We start from the raw sequence: 24,047 nt of genomic DNA, 5'->3' as shown, positions 1-24,047 counted from the left end.
GATCGAGCTTGATATGCCGCATAATGACACTCTCATCATCTGCATCTAGATTGGACAAGCTGTGGACGAAGATAGTGTATCAAACATCTTGCAACTATTTGTTGTCCAACAAATGGGATTGGAGCCTAAGATCAACAAACTTGCTAGATCACTCACCAGCTTCAATAGGGCAACGCCAATCATTGTGGGAATGATTAACTTTGACATCCACTCACCCTCGGTGGTCTGCTCATAGATCTTTATGGTCATCAATGAAGTCTCCCCTACAACAGAATCTTGGGCTGACCATGGATTGACAAGATTGACGCCGTCACATCCACCTTACACCAGAAGATCTGTCACCCTATCCCTGGGGGAGGAATCAGGCAGATCAATAGTGATCAAGCAATGACTAGGAGATGCATAGCCCAAGGGCTAAAAAAGAGTAAACAGTTGTTGTTCAGACTAATGATGCAGACTGCCAACGAGGCATGTTGTGTTCCTGACAGTCATGCATACCTGAAAGGGAAGGGAGTTGCCACCTCCCAATACCAATTAAGAAGCCATGATTAAGACATGGAAATCCGCCTAGATGCCTCCTTTGATGAAGGCTGGAAGCGAGAGGAAAACATTGAGCTAGTACCCCTTGATCCTGACTAGCTATATAGAAGAGTGCAGATCGGCTCGTGCTTAAACATAGACGAGAAGGTGGAGCTGACCACCTTCCTTCAGAACAACAAGAACGTGTTTGCGTGGTCGCCATCTGACATGCTTGACATCGACCTGCGAATCATCTGTCACCGGCTCCACGTCCACCTAGCCAGCAAGCCAATGCACAGAAGAGAGGCAACTTCGTTCTCGAGCGAGTTACAACCATTGAAGCTGAGATAGATAAGCTCCTAACTGCCGGCTTCATCGAAGAGGTCTCCTACTCATAATGGTTGGCCAACGTTGTTTTGGTAGCAAAGAGAAACCAAGGCAAGTAGAGAGTTTGAATCGATTACACTGACCTCAACAAGGCAAGCCCTAAGGACAATTTCTGCTGTCGAGAATCGACCAGCATATGGATTCAACTTCTGGCAATCAACTGCTCAACTTCATGGACCCCTACTCCGGTTACAATCAAATCTTGATGCACGAGAATGATAAGGCGAAGACATTTTTCATCATCGAGAGAGGAACCTACTGCTTCAAGGTCATGCCTTTTGGTCTAAAGAATGCTGGAGCGACCTACCAACAGCTCGTGAATAAAATTTTCAAAGTTCAGATTGGTAAAACTATTGAAGTCTTACGTGGACAATATGCTAGTCAAAGCTCCTGAGCTTGTATACCACATCAAGAACCTTGCCGAAGCATTCAACCTACTCTGACAGTATCACCTGGAGCTGAACCCAAGTAAATGCACTTTTGGTGTATCTTCCGGCTGATTCCTGGGATACCTAGTTGCTCAACGATGTATCGAAGCACACCCATACAAATCAAGGACATTCTCGAGATGAAGTTACCTTCAACAATGAAAGAAAGACAAAGTCTGATGGGCAAAGCAGTGACCCTCAATTGATTCCTCTCGAGATCTACCGATAAGTGCAGACCATTCTTCAAAGCTTTGAAGAATGGACAAAAAGACAAGTGGGACGAGAGTACGAAGTAGCCTTCCAGAATCTGAAGACTTACGTCACTTCGCCTAACCTACTCTCAAAACCAGTTCATGGTGAAAACTTGTTGGTGTACTTGGCAATGTCCAGGTTAGCCGTCAGCTCAGCTCATATCCGAGAATAACTGGGGGCCCAATATCTGGTATTCTACACGTCAAAAGCTCACCTTGATGCAGAGACTCACTACCTAAAGTTGGAGAAGCTCATTTTGGCCCTTGTTGTTTTCGCAAGAAAACATAGACCCTACTACAAGCTCACCGAATCATTGTTGTGACTGACTTTCCTTTGCGATCAATTCTCCATAGCCCTAACGCTTCTCAATGACTCATGAAGTGGACTACATAACTAAGCCAATACGACCTTATATACTGGCTGAAGACTACAATAAAATCTCAGGCTTTAGCAGACTTTATCTCAAAATTCACTCAATCAGCTGAAGAAGAGAAGCCGGTAAAAAAAAAAAATTAAGAAAAGTTCAAGAGCTTACAAGACCTCTTCCGCCGAACCTGACCTACCCAGAGACACTTGTCAGTTGCGTGTAGACAAGGCGTCGAACCAAAAGGGAGCTGGAGCAGGCGTCATCATAATAACCCCAGATGGAACCCTGTTGGAGCAAGCTATCACGCTTGGCTTCCCGGCCTCAAACAACGAGGCAGAGTATGAGGCATTGCTAGTTGGCTTGTGCTTCTTAATCGGTCTGGAGGTAGAGGAAGCTATACCCTCGACACTTTAGAGGGAAATAAAATTCCAAGACAATAGAATGCCCACCACTGTCGGAGGTACTATCCATGAAGCGTCCCTCACCTCCTTTGAATACAAGTTACTTTTGATGTTATCACACCAACATCAATACAAGTTCGAGCTTTTCTTTCAATGGAGTATCTTATGAGAGCTATCGACATGTCTCTGGACATAGGCCAAACGGGCTACTCTCATCTACATGTCTCTGGACATACACTTACGAGAGCTATCGACATGTCTTCGGACATAGCCAAATAGGTCACTCCCACGAGAGTTATCAACTTGTCTTCGGACATAAGCCAAATGGGCCACTTTCATCTATATGTCTCTGGACATACACTTATGGGAGTTATCGACATGTCTCCGAACATAGGCTGAATGGGCCACTTACAAAGATTTAACTGCTTCTACATCTACAACATCGATTTGCTCACTTTGAACAGAGGGCACATTAAGGTAGAGCAGCTCAGCATCTTCATCTTCATCTTCGATGGGGTAACAAGGAGAAGCACCGCTTCTGCAGTCTAAGTATCCCAGCTTGTATGCATTAGCAGCAATCTCACGCTTGGAAGCGTCCATGGCTTAGACATGGGTGCCAAACTTGATCAGCAGCTTGTCATGGTTTTGGGCCAGAACTGCATACTCGTGTTCGAGGTGAAAGTAGGCCTCTTTGCGATCGAGTATGGTAGCGACAAAAGACTTGAGGTCACCATCTTTTTGGCCAAGAGAACTTTTCAGCCCAGGCATACTCTTCTTCATCTCATTCGAGAGCTTGTCAGTCAGATCAGCATTCTTCTTCGTCATCTCATCGAGCATAGCAGAAGAGGGGGCAATAATAGACGAGTTTCGCATTGCCCCAATATCAAAAACCATCTCATTTTGAAGATGATACATGACAACTTCTTCTTGCTTATCTCGGGAGAGGCTCGAGAAAGAGTCAAGGGCGCTAGCCTGATGTATGTGGTCAACCAGCTTGGCACAAGCAGATGGACTTGACAAGAAATTCGTTTTGATCAGATCAGACAGATGCTCATCCCCAACAAAACTATCACCAGCTCCCGGACCAGTAGTTCGCACAACTAAATGACTCTTTGCTTGAGCAGATGACTCTCTAGCCCTCATGCCTGCAACCTACAATACTAAATTAGCTCTGCGCTTAACTATTCGTGGCTTGGCTGACGAGTCATGATTGCTGGACAAGGGTACAGTCCTCTCAGTTGATCCCCAGATCAGCGCAAACGACTCAAACCCTACTTCTCAACAACCTCCTTATAGGGCAGATCACATGTTTTGAGCAGTTCGGGTGGAGCTTGAGCATAATATTCTGGACCGCCTGCATGCTATTGACCTTCTTGTAGTTCACGTCAACGAGGCACTTGATCCCCGATAGATGAAGAAGGAGCAATTCCCATGGGGACCTTCTTGAGGAAGACTTGCTCATGGCAGAATAAGGTATCAGTTTATTTCTCTGTGGAGATGCATCCCTTGATTATGAGGTGGTATATTCATCTCTGATGGATCTACTAGTAGCTTTCCTCTTCTCAAGTAGCTCGGTCGAGGACTCCTCTCACTCAGCTGGCAAATCATCTAGGTCGAGCCGTGCAGATTCCATCTTTCAACATCTTCGGGAGGGAGCAAACCACCAGCATCCTTCCGATGTTTGCTCAGCAACCAGTGCCATTCACAGAACCTAGCAAGGATGTTCATTTTTTACAAGCAAAATAAGGAAGTCAGTCAGATATACAGCAAAGAATTCCATAAATACTATAGCAGATCAATGAGGTACGACTTACCGTCACAGTAGATGAGAGGAACGAGTAGACCTTCACCGACCTCCCATTTTCATCTGCCTATGACTTCCTGCGCATCTATATGCCACACATGATTTTCTTGACTCTGACTGTCAAAAAGCTTGGCATTGTACACACGAATCTGAGCATACTTCTCGTAGCATCTCACCTCGAAGAAGTAGAAGTATTGTCCTATACACAATCGACCTAACTTAGGCATTGGAGGGCCTTTGGCCAACACCCCCCAGGGTGTGGTCTTTTTCACTCTGTGTTGTTTAGCAGGGAGAAAGAGAAGCGAAGAGGAAGAAAGGATCTTGAGACGAATATTCCCTAGAGAGGAAAATCACTCCCACAGGTACCATAGGCGAAACCACTCATATCTCTCGTTTGAACATCAACACACATAAAAATAGAAGAGGTAGGTTATAATCATAGAAGCATGGTTAAGAACATTCATGTTAGTGACCAATTCATAGGCAGATTGGATACTTATTGGGTACTCCCTAAGAGCATTTCCAGCAGCTAAGGCTGGACTCGGGTTGGGGGGGTTTGGGCAAAAAAGTGGTTTCCAACAACAAAAGCAAGCCCGGGCAAATGGTGGGACCCAGCAGACTGGGCTGGCCCGAGGGCAAGGCTGATGTCAGCCCTGCGTCCAAATTTTTTTAAATCGTCCACGTGGCGAGCGCTAGGCTTTTCGATCATATTTTTTCTAGCAATCCAACGGTAGCCAATGTTTGTGCAATAAAAAAATTAATAAAAATGGATAAAATTTTTAAAAAAATACCGAAAAAATTACTGATTTTTTTTTTCTCTATACCTTATTTCCATTTTCAACATTTAAGTAAATGTCTTTGTCCTTTTACTTTCATTTATTTTTATATTACTCCATTTACTTAAGTTTACAATGTAAATAAGGAAGTACCCCCTATTTGGATTCAAATAAAAATACTAGAAAATCAAATTCCCATCAAATCAAAATATGAAAAATCGATTTTAGTGCAAAATACGATTTAGGCTAAAAATGATGGCTCATTAAGTCAATATATACTTCATATTAAAATTTCATAAAATCAAGTTTTCTTATTTTATGTTAAGGAATAAAAGCCGCCAAAAATTATCTTGAGAAAATGATTATTCCGAAAAATCATTTTTCATACTTAGTCAATATTGCACCTCTGCTACAAAAATTATGGGTTCGCCAATGTCTATAAATACCAACCAATACTCTTCACTTTTAACACCAAATCCTCATACTTTTTTTTTCCTATAAATACCAACCAATACAACTAATAAAATAAAATAAAACTAATAAAATAAAATCTTATTCGAAAATATTATCCAATATGAATAATATTGACACGTAGAAACCCGAAAATCTCATCCGAAAAAACAAAAAAATAAATAGTATTTGCCATGGCAAGTCTAAACTGCTGGAAACACACTTTGTTAAGGGGGGCTAGGGCAGCCACTATTCACGTGAATAGTAGCTGCCCTAGGGCTCCCATTGCCATGACAAAAGGCTAACTAGTAGAAATGCTCTAAATGCACCCTTCCCACTTAATCTCCCTACGTCATAAGCCTTCAGACTGATCAACAAAAATAAAACAAAACAAAACAAAAAGAAACGCGGTTGTAATTCGTCCGAAAATAAAAAAATAAAAAACAGGCTTGTAATGGAGCATATGATTTTTCTATCCTCTAAATTTTGCCACTTGACTTATATTAAATTCTGAATGGACCATTACCATATATGAAAAGTCTACGAGTCTACTACTCCCCAAGCCTAATGACAACGCCCTCCCAACGGCTACACTTTTTAAATAAAAAGCAAGGACGGATGCACCAAGTCCCTTTCATTGCTGCCATCATTTTATTGCTGTTTCTGTGGTAAATTACCACCTAGACTTCTGCATATTGTTTATTATTTTGACATGAAAAAACCAAAAAATAAAAATAAAAAGTTCACACGTTTTATGTTTTACTGAAAGATTACCCCTTTTTTTTTTTTTTTGGGATGTAAGGGATATTGGGGATAGGAGGAATCAAACTTGAGACCTCAGGTGCTGGGATAAATGCTCTTAACTACTTGAGCTACAAATTCCTTGTCTGAAAGATTACATTTAGCTTAATATGTACTAAATTCATTTCTTAATCTTCCTGTGTTTGACGAACCGTTAAACAATTGAAGTAACTTACTGCAGCAAGAATAAACTTTTCATAAGAAAGAAGAGACAATGTATGGTTGTGGGAATCTTTAGAAAACCGGAAGTCATAGATACCGCAGTTTTTATAATATTTAGTTTTGATGACCACAGCCCAACACATGCTTGTAAAATTGCTCAAAAGAAAAATACGTGTAATGTTGACATATAATCTCTTGTCTTGGTACATGAGACCTATTCTTTATCATGTATGGTTGGTTTTAATGTTTGAACTCTTCCCCAGCTGGTGTTATTGTTCTTTTGATAATTCACAGCTGGTGTTATTGTTGATCAGGTCAGACTTGAGACTTGAGAGATACAGTTTCTTGTCAACTTGGTTCAAAGTCGTTTCGCATGAGTAGCTAGTTTGAGAGGGATCAGAGGATCATCAACTGCTTGAGTACATAGTTCAACTATAGCTCACAGTTATATAAGAGTTGACTCTTTTTGGGGGCTTCTATTTTTTGTTTGTGGGAAAAGTTAATAGTATGGTCAATGAAGGAAATAAAGGAAGCTCAGTGAATGATTCTTTTATGAAACCAGAAAGCAGTCGGCAGAATATAATAAACTCGTTCGAGGGTCAGGTGCTTGCAAGAAGTGAGGGCCAGCAGATGGAAGGAAGAGGGCTTTCAGACTTCTATAGGAATACAAGTGAGGAGTTGATCCTGAGATCTTTTATGGAGAGCTCAGTTGCAACGCCTCTACCAACCATGGAGATGCTTGGTTTTAAGAATTTGTCTCAAAACTTTCGTACAGATAGCGAGGAGCTCTTCAAAAGCTGGCTCACAACTGGAGAGGCAAGCAGCCGTGTTATCCCTATATATTCATTGACTTTTAGTTCTGGTTGACAGTTGATCATTCATCGGATGTTTGATAAAGTATCTAGCTTTGAGTCAGTTAAAATGGCATGTCATTCACATTCAAATACCATTCATTCCATGGGACTATGCTTCATTATCTCTCATTTATGATTTTACTCACTTGGCAGAAATTCCTACTACGGAGCTTGATGAAACATTGAGCATTTGTTCCATGGATTTTGATAAAAATCTGACTGGATATATGAAAGATCCCAGCCACTGATTTACTGACAGTTTTGCCCTAAAGCATTTTTCAATAACTCTACAGTCTGATACTCAAGTCATTGGTTCACATAACATTTAACAAATTCAATAGAAACTGGATGATATGGATTGATCTCCCATTCCTGATTGTCTTTTTTCTTTGATTGGCATATATCCTGTTCAGACCAATTGCTACAACACATCAAGCATTGCACATCGTACTCGACAAGGATCACGGAGGTAAGTGGGTTGCAGTTCTAGCAACCTTTAAATGACAAGCATGTAAAATGTTGTTAGTTTCCAGACTGCAAGTATGTGGTACTTATATGATGTATTTTTTATGATCATGGGTTGGTCTCTGTTTAAATTTATTGCATACCAGATGAATATCTTAATCGGAAAAAATGATCTGTCACGTTGATTTTTCATTGCACCTGCTGATTTATTCTCTCATTCTCTGAATTTTTTTTTTACTACTTTTGAACTTCAAGATCTTATCATCCTGATTTTCATCATCTTGGTTTCCTTGCTCATAATTACTCCGTACATCACAGGATATCTACTGAAATTGCTAGTTTGTCTGGTCAGCAACATGTTGGTCTACTTCAAAAGAAAAGAAGCAACGATTGTTTATATCCACAAATTAATGTCATGCCTGACGAAATGTCTGGTGACAACAATCAAAATTCAATCAGGTGGCTACTACTCCCTTCCAAGATGTTGTCATGTAACATATATGTGTATATAGTATGTTCCCCTTATGTTAAATTTTGGGAAGCTTGAAAATGTTAAATTTACATTATGATTTTCTTTACATGGCAAACATTTGTTAAGATAGTTATATTCATTTAGTTTGGTCTCAATTTGTCAGGCATGGTGTTGAAAGAGGAATGCAGGCTAGTGAGTTATATTTGGCTAAGGCATGTTGATATTGATCCATTTCAGGATTTAGTTCGAGGATTCTTCATGTTATATCTAATATTTTATTATTAACGCAGGCCTGGTTTCATAGTTCTCAGCCTATGACAAGAAGCCGATCCTCTGAATTACGGTATTGTATATATATTTGTTAATAGATAACAACAGAATATGAGTTAAAACTGTCTTCTGGAATCAGTTCACAATTGATTCTATAGTGTTTCATGCCCTTGGTTGAGGCCTCAGTTGATGTTGTAAAAAATGTCAAGCCCTTTATTTTGGGATTTGGTTCTTTGACCCTTGGAAACCCATATAAGATTGAATTTTTAAATTATTTTTGTTCCTTATGGAAACCATTGACACATAAATATAGAGTTCATTGGGATCTTCAGAATATCCGCGTAGTGTTAGAATACAAAAATAAAGGTTTGCTGATATCCTAACAACTTAAGCTTGTAGAAATCATTAAACCTTGTAAATTATCTGTTCTACTTTGCTTTTATGGAGAGAACTGGCATCATCTCATTTCATTAAATGATGATATATTTGAATGACAGGAGGAGGTATGTTGCCATGCAAAATGCTCAAACTACAGTAGGTTTGGAAGGCCTGCAGACTGCTTCAGGGAATTGCCTCAATTTAGTTAAACAAGAATTTGCATTTTCAAATGCTTTCAATGATCCTTCTGTTTGTGAGGTCACCAATCAATTGGGGACCTTCATTTCTCCGTCCAATTCATCATCATCCACTTTCAACACCCCACAAATGAGTGACATGGATAAAGTTTCTTCCGTGGTGAGCATGCTAAAGGGTACATTAGAGCGCAAAAAGCTTAGTAACCAGATCGAAAAAGAAGGTGTAGAAGATGACAGCTCCAATGGACTTTTCTCAGCTCAAGAAATTATAGTCACAACTGGTTTTGATCAAGGGCAAGGGGATCGAATTTATGAAATGGCAGGAACTTTTCAGGAAGTATCCACTATCCAAGTTAACGATCATAGAATTACACAAAACGTTGAAGGATCCCTGGATCTTGAGATGGAAGGTTTTGTAAATCCCAGAAACCCCAACCCCTTAAGCAGAAACTCTCAAGAACCTTCCCAAAGTGAATCATCTGCTGCTGCACCAGTAGTTTCATCTGGCTTTGATGCGTGTGATGGTCCCAGCAATTCAAGTCAAACACTGAGCATTTGCGAAAGTTCAATGAAACGAGCTGGAAATAGGAGTTCAGAAAACGGCTCTAAATCTAAAGGTAGTCATTTTACACAGTTGTAATAGATAACTGCATCTTTTCTTTTCTTTTTGCACTTCCATGGGACTCCTTGTACTTGTTTCATTTCCCAAAGTATGTGAAAGTTCGTACACATTTTCTGAAAGAAAGATCATAAGCACACAAAGTAACTTGCCTGTGTAGAAGTTTCTGATGCATATACCAACCTTTCTTTCTTCCAACTTTATGTATAAAAACGTGTATATCATGAAGACATATTGGCAGGTCACCTGTAAATTAATTGTGAAAGCATTACTTTCAAATCATTCAGGTATTTTGAATGCTGAAGCCCTTGCCAGAACAGAGTGTAATATATATTAATTTCTTTCATGCACAAAGTTAGACATTCATTTGATGTGGGATATTGAAACATAGCATTAAGTGTTTTGTTTTTTCACGATTTTTCTTGAATTAGATATTCACTGCCTTTCCATGCAACTGTAGATTTCAGAGAACGGATAATTGGAAATTTGAAAGATGATAAAAAGGTATACTTTACTCGGGTTGTGAGTGTTGTTATGAAAATATGGTGCCAAATTCAAAAAATTTACTGAGAAGATTTTTCTTTTCGTTCTTTAACTGGGCATATTTCACAGAGGGGGGAGCGTTTAGATCGATATGGATCTATGACATCAGCTGTTTCGGGTATGCTTGAAACTTCACCATCATGAACGTGGCTTTCCTCTTAAGATGCTGCATCTATAATTATAAAATAAAATAACTCTTTTGAAAAGATGCATTACTGTATTATTCAGAGTCATGGCATTCTCTCTAACCCACAAAAAGGTTGTGCAGTCGACAAGGAGGATGCTACGAAAAAACGCAGGGTGGAGAGGTCACGCAAGTACGTACACTGATATCCACAATGGGGAAGAGTATTGCCTTCCCTGGAACAAACTCTCTTCCTCAGAATTTGAATTCTCTTTTTCCTTTCATTCCATTTTTAGCTATGGGAATAGATTCAGTTAATTGGCTAGCCATTAAGTTGCAGTCTTTCTTTAAATTGGTTTCTCAGATACACATCTAGCATTGCATAGAACAGACACAACACACACATCTGACATCACATGAAACATCATTTCCAGTTCACTAATTATTTCAAGTATTTCTCTTTCTTCCATTTTTACTGATTAGATGCAGGCCTAGGTTATGTTTAATGCATGAGTATCAAAGATTGTGAACATTTATTAGGAAGTCTAGAGGATGAGAAGTTGAGGAGGATTGTATGTTAAGGTCAACAGAGCTTAAATATAATCTTTAATTTTGTAGGGCAACTATGAAAAGTATCTATAAAATGAGAACCAAAATGAAAAACTATCTATAGAATGCTACATGTCTTAAATATTTGTAGACTACATGACGCAATAAAAATTATGTAGAAAGTGCGACATGTAGTTTAGAGCTGCGACAGTTATATTTATCTGAAGTTTGTTGTTGTTGTAGAATGGCAGAGGCAAAGGAAAGGAATTCAACTCCAGTAATTCCATCAGATATACAATCTGTCTTGAAGCGGTGTGAAAATCTTGAAAAGGAAGTGCGATCCCTCAAACTTAACTTGTCCTTCATGAATAGGTAATTGAACAAATTAACTTATTTACTCAAAATTTTCCCTTTTGATGTTTCCACGTATCGAGAATTTTCCATGAATTAATGCTTTTGTTTTGATTTCTAGAGAAACGCCTTCATGTTCCATCTGACATTTATTGATTAAATAAGTGTTGCATTGTTTCAGGAAGGATTCTGAGCAAACTAAGCAGATAGAGGAGCTGCAGAAGGAAAATGAAGACCTCACAGATGAAAAAGAGCGACTCCTAGAGGAGATAGAGAGGATCCTTTCAGAAACTGGCAAGATTTGAAAGTCCATCCTAGTTTTGCTAACTGGATTTCCCTCCTCTTCAGGATCCTGAGAATTTTGAAAAAGTTCAATTGGGGTATGTGTAGAAGATCCATGATCCCACCCTGATTACAATGAACACAGACAAATGTAATGCTTGATGCACACGTAAAGCATGGTTTGGTTTATTTTCTGAACTAAAGTTTGTGAATGTCAATCTGTAAGTTAACAAGTAAAGTCTATATATAGCTACTATGTCTGGTATAATCTAACCATGCGAGCAGTTTATTTGTAACTTTGGAAACTGTAGGAATAGGGAAGACTAAGTTGCATTGTTTCAATACACTAAAAACTTTGGAAGACTAACTTTGGAAGACCAGTATGCTTGTTTTGTTGGAAAGGTGATTGTTCTCCTTACTTAAGTTGATTGTTCAAAACCGTTCTCGAATCGCAATGACTTCACCTCCCAAACTGTTTGCTACTTTGGCAAGTTCAACTCCCATGGCAAAGGAAGAAGAATCATAAAAGAAAGAAACAGAAAAGGACTACAAACTTAAAAGCGAACCACAAGAAACTTGCGTAGTGTTGGTCTCACTTATTCATGCCATGTGATCAACTTTAACTAACCACTTGAGTTCAGTTGCCTCCATCAGACTCATGATCCCCTTCTTTAATCTTCTTTACATAAATTAGGTCGTTCTGTAGAATTGCATGAGGTTAAGGGAATAACACAATAATGTCATATGATATCACTTGTTGTATATCCTCCTAGAGTGTATTCTTTGGCAGCAAAAAGGGTTCCCAAAATTTATTAGGGGATTTAGAAATACGCAGAGTGGAAGAATAAAGTGGGCAAGCATAACATAAAAACTAAAGAAGTAAAAGTTGTTGATACCAAAACGAGCCCAATAACCAGCATCCATCACCTAATGAAGTGACCTGACCCAAAAGGCTAAAAATAAGGCCCAGAGACCCTTTATTTGCGCCTTAGGAGGCCCTCAAGATAAAGAGGCTGACCAGGCCCATTTTCACTTATGCGGTCGGACCTAAAGGGATGATGGGTGGACCACACCGTCCTTGGCTTACGCAGCGCCTGGGTACTTCGCCTAGAAACCCATGCTGCTCACATGGAAGGACAAATCAGCCCATGAATATTCCATTGATGCCTAATTCACCAAAAAAGGAGAGACACACGTCTTTCTGCAACTCATCAGTCACCTAGAAGGTGCCACGTCACTAACCAACCTTCAATCTCACATCAAAACAACACAAGAAGTGGAGCCTACTCCCCTAGTATAAAAGAAGCATACTTTTCCACCTAAAAGGTAATCTCAACTTCCTCCATACTCGAGTACTGTACTTCTCATATCTCCTTTGAGAGAAGCACTTACTTAGGCATCAGAGGGTGGTTGGTAGTTCCTCTACCACCACTTTTCAATGAATTCTCCTTGTCTTCTTGCAGGGATTGGCATCTAGAATCTTAAAGCATTCATAGTGGGCTCTCTAAACCACCTCTTTAGATAAATTTTGGGAGGAATTGGAAAAATACAACTTCAACCATACTCCCTATCCACCTCTTAAAATAAGGAGACCTTTAGGAGCTCCTAAATCTGAGGAGAGAAAAAAGACTCTTGGTGGCTCCCTATAATTTAATGCTGCTTTGTTTTATGCATAGTTAAACTCTTAATCAATACTAAATATATTTTTTTTTTTATAGAGATTGACCAATCGTATTGAATTATAAAATAACTATAGTATTTATGACCCCATAAACTATGGAGTATGATTGAAGTTTAAATTTTATTAGAGAGCTCTTAAAATAATTTTTTCGTGTTTTTAGCTAAATGTTAACTAAAAAATAGGGAGCATGATTGTAGATGCTCTTATCCCTACTTGACTACTCCAAGTGAGGTCATAATACATCACCAAACACCATTGTCAGCTGAGGAACACTCTTGAGGGAGGGTTGACTGAGGCTAACTTCAACAAAAGTAATTTTAGAGATGTGAAGCCCGAAGGCTATACATAGCTCCTACATAGACTTACTTCATAAAAATCTTTTCAATTGATACGTTGATAGAAATCTATTTTGTTTGATTCATACAATTCAAATGCGATCAATAAGGTATTTATAGGAATCACTTCATAATAATTGGATAATGTCACATTATTTCTTTTAAACCTTTCATATTCATAACTCTCCTAATAACTCTTCATTCATGAACTCATATTAATAAGAGCAATGTGCCGTTCTTCACCCACCACAACCCCCCCCTCCCCCTTCTCCCCGCGCACGTGCGAATTATGACCTTAATTGAACTTACCTCCCATGAACTAAAAAATATGCCAATTTAGCACATAAAACTAAATGAATTCGCTAATTTCACCCGTTAAATTTAAGATGATTTTATCCAAAGTTCCATCATAATTCACAAATGGAACATAATTGAAGAGTAATATAGTCGTTCCAACACTTTCCCTACCAATCCTCATTTTCCCTAATAGCTTGATGCCAAAATAAAAACATAGGAGCATGGTAAGAGATTTTGAAGTTTAATGGGCCCTGTCCGATGTTGTGATTATAGCATGGAAAGTTACTGAAGTTTCTTTTGTTGGTAAAGCCCTTTTTTTTTTGTTCTTCGTCTTCTATTAACTGGGGACTTCCTTCCCTTGCCATTTTGGGTAGATGTTGGTTGTTGTGGTTGACTGTTGGTCTGTTAGTAATTTTGCTGTAACTTTTTGTTAGGCAATATTGTAGTTTTCCTTTTCTTGTAATAGATTTAACCTTATCCGAAATGAAATATACACATATGCTACAGATCTAACTTTGGACAAATGAGAAAAAAGAAAGAGAGAGAAACAAAGAATGATAAGAAGGAAAAAAAAAAAAAAAAAGAAGAGGAAGAAGGAAGAGAGAGAATTAGAGAGAGGAAGAAGAAGAAGAGAAAAAACTAGACAGAGGAAGAAAGGGAAAAGAGAAGGAGAAAGTTGGAGAAGGAAAGATGAACAAGCCTGTGTGAGAAATAGGAAGAGAAAGAAGAAAAAGGGAAAGAAAATTTATGTGCGTTAAAATAACTATATCGCCCTCTAATTTTGTCCCACATGAGGCTCAAATGTGAATTTGGATAGAACTTTGGATGAAATCATCTTAAATTTAACAGTAGGGGTGAAATTGACGAATTCATGTAGTTCAAGTGCTAAATTGGCAATTTTTTAGTTCAGGGGGTAAGTTCGATTAGGGTGATAGTTAAGGGGGTAAACGGCTAAAAATCCTATTAATGAACTAGTTTACTAGATAAACTCTCCATATACCAATGGGAAGAACGAGTAAGGTGGGTAGAGACATCTGGATAACAAGGTGGTCAACAAAAGGAATGAGATTGGAGTTGTTCCAGATGGAGCCAAGGGCGAGGAGCAGAAGGATAAGAAGAAGTTCTCGGGTTGCTTTCTTCGCCAAGGACCCCCCGTGTGAAGAACTGTCTGAAGAGGTAGAACTTGAATGCAATCGTGACTGAAAGAGAGGGAGGTGATGAAAAGGGCAACAATCTCCAGGTTACTCCAATGGTTTTATTGAATTACTAAGAGTTATCCCACCAGAAGATCCTTTGGGAGATGATGCGATTGAGCAACCAGTGCTGGAGGTCATTGAGATGTTCATGGATATGTTTGTCATGGAACCCTTGGAGATTTTCATTGATGCTTTTTTGGTGCATGGGGGTATGCTTATAGAGGAAATTGAAAACATGGAGTCGAATTGGTGAATTTTGGGCTAGAAGAGATGTAGTTTGTGGTGTTGGTGCATTGCCTTGATACTTGGAGGTTCTACATGCTAGATAGGAAGTTTGTGGCAAGGACTTGTGTGCTGCATAGTCACATGTACAATACAGGTACTATTCGAGATGACTTTAGCATTTATGTGGATGTGCTAGATGAGTTAGATTTCGAGTTGGTCTATATGTCCACAAGGCACAGGGACTTCGAGGAGTGGTTTGATGAGATGGTGGCAAATGTGGCCCAATATGTTTCTTTGGCTTTGGACCCTTTGAAAAGTGAGTCAGAGGATGAGCCATGGGTGAGCTCGGAAATTGATAGCATTATAAGGGATGCTATGTTTAGGAAAAGTAGTGAAAACCCCGATGCTAAGGTGGAGCCGCAGTGGAAGGATGAACCTATGGTGGAGTCTAAGGCCGAGATAGTTATGATCTCAAGTGACGACGAACAGGAGCCTATGGAAGAGCCGAAGATAGAGGTGATCCTATTTGAGTCAAGTGATGATGAGTCTATGGAGGATATCAATGGTGAATTGGTTGAAGAATAGCCAAGAGATGTTCATATAAACAAAGGCTGCCAGGGAGTTAAGTCGACGAAGGCATCAGACTCTTTTGGTGGGGGTGCTTTGTAAGATCCTTAGCAAATGGCATAGGCCATGGCATGGTTTTGATGTTTTGCACCATGCCAAGGCAAGTGAAGCATGTAGTGATGGTGCACGCTGGAAGCAAGACAAGGTCGAAGGAAGGGAGTTTTGGGCTGAGAGTAGGCAGCCAAGACTGTGGCATAGCATGGGTACGTAGCCAACGCCCAGCATGCGTAGCGAGAAGTGGCAGGCAAGCACGCAGCACAGTAGTGCTCAAATCATGCAAGGGCTCAACGCAGGCAGTTCGCAACGTAGACTGGGGCGCAGCACCGCAGCGCGTAGCTCATGCAACACGCAACACTATTGAGCAGCGCACAGCATGTCGAAAGGACGTGTGCAGGGACATGGCAGAATGCTGGCATACGTGTTGGAATGGGACTCTAACCTGGTTGAAAGGTTTTGAGGAGTTACAAAAGAGTTGGAACATGGCTGGGAGTGTTGTAGCTTAAAATTCGGGATGTGGATAAGTGTTGGGGCAAGTGTGGGCGGTTCACATGGTTGTGGCTGCATGCTCCAAGTAGTAGGGAGATTTTCAAGGAGTGAAGTTTGGCCTCATGACATAGTGGGCTGTTGAGTGGCCCCAAAAGTGGGTTGGACAGGTTTTGTGATAAGACTGAATGTCTACGTGGCAGATCTAGGGCTGCCAACTTTGCCTTAGTAGATAAGGGTGTCATCTACATGTTTTATGCTTATAGTTACCTTGAGAAGGTTGAGTTGAGATACCGAGTGATGTGGTAGTCTAACAAAAGTAAGATCTTGTAATCCTTTGCTATTTGAGAGAAATAAAAGGTTGGGAACTTTGCCCGTATAATGTGTTTGAGAGTTGTCCTGTGTAGGCAACTCTTACTTGGGTGTGTTGGCATTCACTTGTTCTGCTACATGAAATATGTAGCCTCACGAGTTGGAGGTGGGAGAAGGCTGACTTAGGAGGAGTCTAAGTGCCGAGCAAGGGTCGAAAAATTAAAAGCATTTTTCACCCGTGTTACACTCACCATGGTGGAGATTGTTGAAGTTGGCTCGCTTAATTATGTGGAAATAGGAAGGAGAAGCAGTAAACGACCTGTTGTTTTCAGAAACGACCCATTGCATAATACCGAGAGCAACAGCCACGAAGTGCTGGAACGATTTGGAGTTACTGTGCAAAGAGACGGGTCACAAGTATTGGGCGACCGGTAGCCATGTGTTTTCTTACTTGGCGTGTTTTGTCATTTTACAAGGGTTTTGGGTATTTTACTAGCCTATTTGGGCTAGGTTAAGTCTTCTCTTCCTATTAGGATTGTACTTAAGTCCTTTAGTGCTAGGTTTTCATAAGATGAGAAGAGAGGAGAATTCAAGAGTGAATTTTCAAATGAGAAACATAAGACAGAATTTAAGAGTGAATTCTTGAGTGTTTACAAGGGCATCAAAGGGTGTGAGCAATGGTGAGAGAAAAGAGATCTAAGGTTCTTGTGAGAGCTAAGGGGGTTCAAGATTGTAACCAAAGTTGTTCTTACATACTAGTAAATTTCTCGAGTGGATCACCAAAAGGACGTAGGCATGAGGCCGAACCTTTATAAATCTCTGTGTTCTTGTGTGTTTGTTTTATTCTCTTCGTGGTGTGTGTGTTTTATTCTCAAGGAGTTTGTGTGTGTACCATCGCATAGTTCATCAACGACAAGATCTTGAAGTGTTTTCGCACAACACCTACACCAACAATGCATAAGTTTGTGATGTTCACAACTTCAGAGAGTCATCAAAGTATAAACAACATTAGAGTTGTTGACTGTCCACTAACCTGAGCTCTCTGAATGTTTTTATGCGTGAACCACCTGGACTTGATTTTCACAGAAATCTAAAGAGATCTAAACTCTTGTTTTAGTCACTCAGAGTCGGAGAATCCGGGAGATGATAGGGAATTGATTGTTTTGGAATAAGGAACATCTTTAGGTAACATGGGTATGGGAATTAGGTATTATTATATTATATTATATATTTGTTAATTTGGGCGGGACCCGACTCGACGGGAGAGTGAAGTCTTTAAAAATTTGAAGGCTTATTTTCCATAATAATAAAACAAATAACTTGATAATTAAAAAACATTATGCACGTGCCAGCAAATTCACCTGTTTGTTATATTTTTTATTTTAATTTTTGCCACTTTTTCTTTGTTTTCATCCACTGAAAAAAAAAACAAACAAACAAACAGAAAGAAAATAGTAGAGGGTTTCGCGTTTCAGACATCTTGCAGCACTCAAATTCAATTGTTTTTGGGAGCGTCCGCATACTGGAGAAAAGGGAAATGGGAAATCCACAGAAGTCGAGTAGTTGGAGCCAAAATCTTCATACAGCGGCAAGGTCCGGTGATCTAACTGCAGTACAGGCAATTCTCAGCTCCAATCCTTTGGCCGTCAATTCTAGAGATAAGCACTCCAGAACTCCGTATCCTTCTTTTCCCTCTTTACAAATCTCTCTCTCTCTCTCTCTCTCTCTCTCTCTCTCAACTTGATGAAGATTTTATATTCTTCTTTCCTTACAAAAAATAAATGTGGCAATGCATTTTTTTATGTTCCAAATGAATTCTTCTTCCTATGATTTGTTATTTCCATGATTGTTTTTCGAGAAATATTTGGTGGTATGCTTCAGTTACTCGAGGAGCTCTTGCCTTTGAGAAAAGAGCCCAGTAACCAGTTTCGGGTTAAGTCGTTATACATTTCATTTTATATTTTTTATAATTAATCAGGAGGGTTTAGCCCTATACATTTCATTTTTATTTTTTAAAAATTAACCATGAGGGTTTAGCCCTATACAACAGAAAACTGATATATGGATCACTTGGATTAAAAATTCTATAAAACAGTTTTAATTTGTTTTTTGTTAAAATATGATGCCATATAACATACAAATGATGAGTTGTTTTATATTAAGTGTAGCTGCATAAATGTGTTTCAACTTGTTTCTTGTCTTTTGAAAATTTCACCCAGCTGATATGTAGTAAATGTGTGATTGTATTTCTCATCCGGTATCTAGAGAGTGTCTGATATCTTGCTGTGGCAAGGGATGGCGGAATCCATTCCACAGAGTCACCCGAAATAACGTACTACGGCATTATTCATTGTTGAAAACTGTTTATCGTTCTAGACTAAACCTCGAAATCACTTGGTTCTGCTGTTTTTTTGTGTTGTTCAAGTTTCAACTTCCTACCGTTCACAATGTAGAATTCAAATTAATGTTTCCTTGACAAGTGATCTTGATCAAAGACTACATTTAGCAGCATGGTCTGGGCAAACAGAGGTGGTGAATTTTCTGTGTAGCCACAAGGCTGATGTTGGTGCTGCTGCTATGGACGACATGGGTGCTATACACTTTGCTGCCCAAAAGGGACATTTAGAGGTTGTTCGCACTCTCCTTTTATCTGGGGCTTCTGTCAAAGCTTACACTCGTAAAGGCCTCACTCCACTGCATTATGCTGTTCAAGGGGCCCATGTAGAGCTTATCAAATATTTGGTAAAGAAAGGTTCAAATCTCAGTGCGAAGACAAAAGCAGGGAAGACCCCTCTTGATCTTGCTAGCAGTGACGAAGTCCGCTCGTGTTTGAAAGAGTGTGAACGGTTATCTGAGAAAGGAGGTCTGAATGAAAAACAGAAAGATGAAGAATCTGATCCAAAGACATCCCTGCAGGAAGAAGTGAAATCGGAAGGTGAAGCTGCAAATTCTGGGAATGATAAACCGGCTGAAGATGAAAGTCTGAAGAGGAAGGCAGAAAAAGATGATTCTGAGGAAGCGTCTGGGGAACGGAAAAAGCCACGAGTTGTATTGAATCATCTTCTAAGTGCTGATGATACGCAAGACGAGGAATGAAGCTTCTAAAGGAGACTAGTATGGTATAATGACTTTAATCAAGCAGCTAACTGCTATACTGACTCATATCAACATGTAGCTCTTTGTACTATTATATAATTTCATCGGTTCATGATTGTTGAAAAGTATATTGGTTTTTTTCTTTTCTTCCATCTTTCCAATTGAAAACTTGTTCTAGTCATTCTCTGTTTTCTTTGAATTTGCTTGCCATCATGATTGTGCCATGGCTTGAATTGGTTTCACGGTCAGGACAGGGTAATATAGTGTTTACCCAGTCATTCATGCCTCATTGTTGCAAAAGCTCTGTATGTCACACGGTTGCATTTGGCAACTATTTTTTTCTGGAATGCTCAAGTGATTGGTATTGCCTTTGCCGAACTCAAAAGTTGTAGCTGAGATGGTCGTTCAACATTAAATTAGGAAATTTATTTGGCTGCATTTCATGAGAAACCATGGGATTCTTGATGAAACTGAAGAGTTGCGTGTTGATTTTGGCAATTAATATCGTAAATTTTAAGGTACTAGATCAATGGAATTTACATGTAATATTCAAAAAATAATTTCCGTAGAGTTTGAATATCTATCCAGCTCATATTATTAAGGAAGTTAAGCACGGCTACAAATATACATATATATTCATCGTGCAAAAGCGTAGTACGGGTCCAAATATGTACTGTAATAGTCGGCCAGAACAATGAATTTTTGTTTCATCACATAACAAATGCTATGAAATTCAGATGCTGCTTAGTATTGAAACCGCAAGATGGTCAAGAGTATTATGTTTCTAAATCCCTGTCATCGTATCAGTCTGAAGTAGAAGATCGGGGATCCTTGGGAATCCATACTGCTACCGTCTCCGCTATACATCCCTGAAAACATAACCCAAGAGATAATGTAAAAGCCTGAGTGTATGGAACTAGGAGAGCTTGTCATGAAGGTACTACTCCAAAATATGACATCTGCGACTAAATAAAACCAAAATAAATGGGAATGTGAACCAAAAATCTGAAACTGTAACCATACGTCTAAACAAAGAATACAAATAGAACATAGAGTCAAGAGTCCAATTGCATATCTACTTCTTCTGGCGAGATGATGAGCTGAGAGTACTATAATTCATATAAATGTTTTTGCAGTTTATAATTCATATAAGCATTGCATGCAATGCAGTTCCAGTAAAGGTCTTAACTGGCTCAGTCGAGATGGTATCAAGGCTGCAGGTTAATTGTCGTACTTCTTACCCGAACTTAGTTGGACATATATAAGATTGTCGTACTTCTTATCCAAATTTGGTTGGGGTTATACAAGTAAAGTATTCTGCTTATGAGACGCTATATCTGCTTAATCGCATTTACTAGTACCAGAACAAGAAATTTGCACAACATACTTATTGGCAATGGGTACGTATTACAGTTATACAAGAATATAGTGAAATCTTAACCTCTGAAGACAGTTGGATCCGTCAATGTTCCTCCAAAATGGAACAATCATGAGCATCCCAACTCCTTTAGATACAGTAAAAGGACATGTCTCGAAAAAGAAATTAACCTAGCAAAGTACAATTGTCCTGCGTACCATTGTTCTGGCGATAGCAATTTAATGAAAACATGGGAATCTGCCAACAAAACATTAATATGTCACCTGGTTCTATAGGTTTTCTTTCTTTGTATTCATCTTACAAATGATTTTGAGATTGTATCCAGGTTATCTATCTCCAATATTTTAATCATAATACTCTACGACTAATGAACTACCTTCGCTCTTCTTTCTTTCTTTCTTCTTTTTTCCATTTCAAATTTAGTGCTGGTTGTAATGAATGTGAACTTATGTATAGAATATGAAATAATGCGAGACAGAGTAACCAGAGATGTTTAACAACCGAGACCACTGAATAATCCCACCACTAGTAAACGGTATTAAACAGTAAAGCACTCACCTAAAATTTCCGGTGGATATCATATGGCATGAACAATTGATGGCTAATTTGTTGAAATCCCGTAGCGGCTCCGAAGAGCATCAATTGCTTTCTCAAAGGACTGTGAAAACTCAGTGATGGATGTTTTGCAAGCTGAAAATATGAATCAGACGTAGAATGAATCTGAAGTAGTTTATAAATTGGTACTCAGAATGAATCAGAAGTAGTTTATAAATTGGTACTCAGAATGAATCAGACGTAATTTATAAATTGTTGAACTAAATTAGATTGTTGCATACTGCTAGAACTTACAAGTCAGTTTAATGATACACAGGAGACAATTTTTTATTTGCCAATCTTTTTCTTGGTTTTTAAAATCTTTTTTCTCTTCTCCACAGTAATACATTATATATGACAATGTGAAACTGAACAGGTTCAAAAGCTATCCCAGCTGACATGGGAATAGAACTGATTTCCACATATGGGACACAATTAGCACTTGTCAAAGCCTCAATATGGACTCCATCTCGAGTGTTTTAACGACATGGCATGTTAATCAATAAGGATGTTGAGTCCAAACTCCAGTATAGCATTAGTACCAACACATGACCTATACGAAATCTTATACTTTAAGCAGGTCAGAAAGATTTAAACTGAAGACATACCACGAGAAGCAGTGGTCTGTGCATCTGCCATGAACTCTGCATATGAAGACTGAGAAAGAAGCAGTAGGTTGTTACACTCAAGGAATTAGCACTAAGGACATAGAATTAGAAGGAAGGATAGAAACAAAGGATACCATCATTGCTTCCCGACTTTCGGTAATCCTTTGGGTCATCTTCTTGTATTCCTTGTCTGTCTCATCCAGCACTTGCTGACATGCTTGATTTTGAATCTAGTAACACAGAAAGCCAAATAAATTGGCGAAAAAATCCCAGCTCTAAATTCTAATGCTCCTCTTCCCTCTACTAGCACTACTACTAAACTCACATCAGACCAAACCTTGAAATTGCATTGAGAATTTCTTGTCATCAACATATGGAATTGATATGAAATTGAGATTAAATCACCTTAAACTTGCCATTATTTGGCGAAAATTCAATTTTCTGTTCTCTTTCTTTCTTGTAACCACGTATAATCAGGAATTCATTAGATTACATTTGTTCTACCAAACCTTGTAACAGTAATGAGATTTGACTGCTTTCAAATGATTATCAAAGCAAGACTAAATGAACATAAAATTGTTATTATTTGGCGAAAATTCAATTTAAAATATTTTTCTCAGTAACCAAACAAACAATAGTTCATCAATCAAGAAAATCAATCATGCAAATAAGTATCAAATCAGTACAACAGGATATCAATTCCACAGAGAGAGAGAGAGAGAGAGACCTTGAACCGCTTGTGGAGGCGAGAATAAGAGGAATCGAAATCCTTGAGGATCTCAGAGTGAGAGCGATCGATGTGAAGCTTGAGATCGCGGAGGCGAGAGGAGGCTAGGTGCTTGAGATCAGGAATCGAAGCCAAACTATTGGTTTGAGGCGATTCCATGAGCGCTGCCACAGAGGCTGAAGGTCCTCCAATGGCTGCTCCGACAGTGACAGTCGTCCTCTTGCGCTTGCTGCTGTTATTGAAAGTCGCCGATTTGGGAGTAGTTTGGTTTTCAGGAGAAGAAGCTACTGGAAACGACGGCAATGGCGTTTCCAGAAACTTCGCAGCTGAAGACTTCCGACTCCGACTTCCACTTTCACCGCCTCTTTTCATTGCTCAGTCTCTCGGGTATCTTCTTCTTCCTTCAGTCTTTTTGTGTTTGAAAATTTCTAATTTTCTAGGAGCATAGGCTTGGCGCCTTGGCAGGTGGCTATATATGGGCTTTTTTTTTATTATTATTTTTTTTTTTTTTTGGGTCAAGAGCTATATATGGACCTTATTTTGCACATTTTGGGCTTAATCAGAAAAACTTGTACCCGGCTCTCAAGAGATTTTACCAACCTTTTGTTTGTTTTTTTCGGTGCGTAATATTAGATTGGATTGGATACTAGAACTTTGATTCTTTTTATGTATTACATTATTAGATTGGATTGGATACTAAAATTATGATTCTTTTTATGTGTTACATTGTTTTTCTTGGGGGGACCTGGTTTGATTCTAATGCCTGGCAGTTGTTTTTATTTTACTAACTAAAACTATGATCTTGATTTCAATCTTCTAATGTGTTACATTTTTCATCGGGAAATATAGATATGTAGGACTTTTATTTGTTGTTGCCCTAGGCCTCAAAAAACTTAGGGTGAGCTCTGCTACGTTGGGCAATGCTTTGCTTAACAGTTTTTCGTTTTCTAAAACCATGTGTAAAATGTGGATGGTTGCCATAATAAGAAAACGTGAGATGAAACTTTATGGTGTGAATTTTTAAACATCTTAAAGAC

General features: G+C 39.0%; 3 protein-coding genes across 3 annotated transcripts; 2 read left to right on the top strand and 1 right to left on the bottom strand.

The window, feature by feature from the left end:
- The first annotated feature begins 6,854 nt into the window (after nt 1-6,854).
- On the top strand, nt 6,855-11,679 carry LOC117628445 (protein CYCLOPS-like). The gene is made up of 11 exons (XM_034360904.1): nt 6,855-7,175; nt 7,615-7,670; nt 7,985-8,125; nt 8,302-8,350; nt 8,429-8,481; nt 8,906-9,600; nt 10,063-10,106; nt 10,215-10,263; nt 10,414-10,462; nt 11,062-11,190; nt 11,351-11,679. The coding sequence occupies exons 1-11, from the start codon at nt 6,855-6,857 to the stop codon at nt 11,472-11,474; spliced, it is 1,710 nt and encodes a 569-aa protein (XP_034216795.1). The 3' UTR covers nt 11,475-11,679.
- A 6,368-nt stretch (nt 11,680-18,047) lies between these two features.
- On the top strand, nt 18,048-19,884 carry LOC117629417 (poly [ADP-ribose] polymerase tankyrase-1). The gene is made up of 2 exons (XM_034362002.1): nt 18,048-18,284; nt 19,103-19,884. The coding sequence occupies exons 1-2, from the start codon at nt 18,145-18,147 to the stop codon at nt 19,701-19,703; spliced, it is 741 nt and encodes a 246-aa protein (XP_034217893.1). The 5' UTR covers nt 18,048-18,144; the 3' UTR covers nt 19,704-19,884.
- A 387-nt stretch (nt 19,885-20,271) lies between these two features.
- LOC117628419 lies at nt 20,272-23,440 on the bottom strand. The gene is made up of 5 exons (XM_034360875.1): nt 23,011-23,440; nt 22,418-22,513; nt 22,284-22,332; nt 21,640-21,771; nt 20,272-20,572 (listed from the first exon to the last, which is right to left on the bottom strand). Exons 1-4 carry the CDS (start codon nt 23,380-23,382, stop codon nt 21,683-21,685), a joined length of 606 nt encoding a protein of 201 aa, XP_034216766.1. The 5' UTR covers nt 23,383-23,440; the 3' UTR covers nt 20,272-20,572; nt 21,640-21,682.
- Between the last annotated feature and the right edge of the window lie 607 nt (nt 23,441-24,047).

The sequence above is a fragment of the Prunus dulcis genome, chromosome 5 (genome assembly GCF_902201215.1).
Source record: "Prunus dulcis chromosome 5, ALMONDv2, whole genome shotgun sequence".
Lineage (NCBI taxonomy): Eukaryota > Viridiplantae > Streptophyta > Magnoliopsida > Rosales > Rosaceae > Prunus > Prunus dulcis.
This window is presented reverse-complemented; position numbering and strand designations above follow the sequence as displayed.

Bases quoted from the DNA above. Each gene is read 5' to 3' on its own strand.
- LOC117628445 (XM_034360904.1), top strand. From the start codon at position 6,855: ATGGTCAATGAAGGAAATAAAGGAAGCTCAGTGAATGATTCTTTTATG. The intron at 8,126-8,301 runs GTGGCTACTACT...TCAATTTGTCAG, and splicing joins AACAATCAAAATTCAATCAG to GCATGGTGTTGAAAGAGGAA. The intron at 10,264-10,413 runs GTATGCTTGAAA...AAGGTTGTGCAG, and splicing joins TATGACATCAGCTGTTTCGG to TCGACAAGGAGGATGCTACG.
- LOC117629417 (XM_034362002.1), top strand. From the start codon at position 18,145: ATGGGAAATCCACAGAAGTCGAGTAGTTGGAGCCAAAATCTTCATACA. The intron at 18,285-19,102 runs GTATCCTTCTTT...TCTTGATCAAAG, and splicing joins GATAAGCACTCCAGAACTCC to ACTACATTTAGCAGCATGGT.
- LOC117628419 (XM_034360875.1), bottom strand. From the start codon at position 23,382: ATGAAAAGAGGCGGTGAAAGTGGAAGTCGGAGTCGGAAGTCTTCAGCT. The intron at 22,333-22,417 runs GTATCCTTTGTT...CTTCTTTCTCAG, and splicing joins AAAGTCGGGAAGCAATGATG to TCTTCATATGCAGAGTTCAT. The intron at 21,772-22,283 runs GTATGTCTTCAG...TCATATTTTCAG, and splicing joins ACAGACCACTGCTTCTCGTG to CTTGCAAAACATCCATCACT.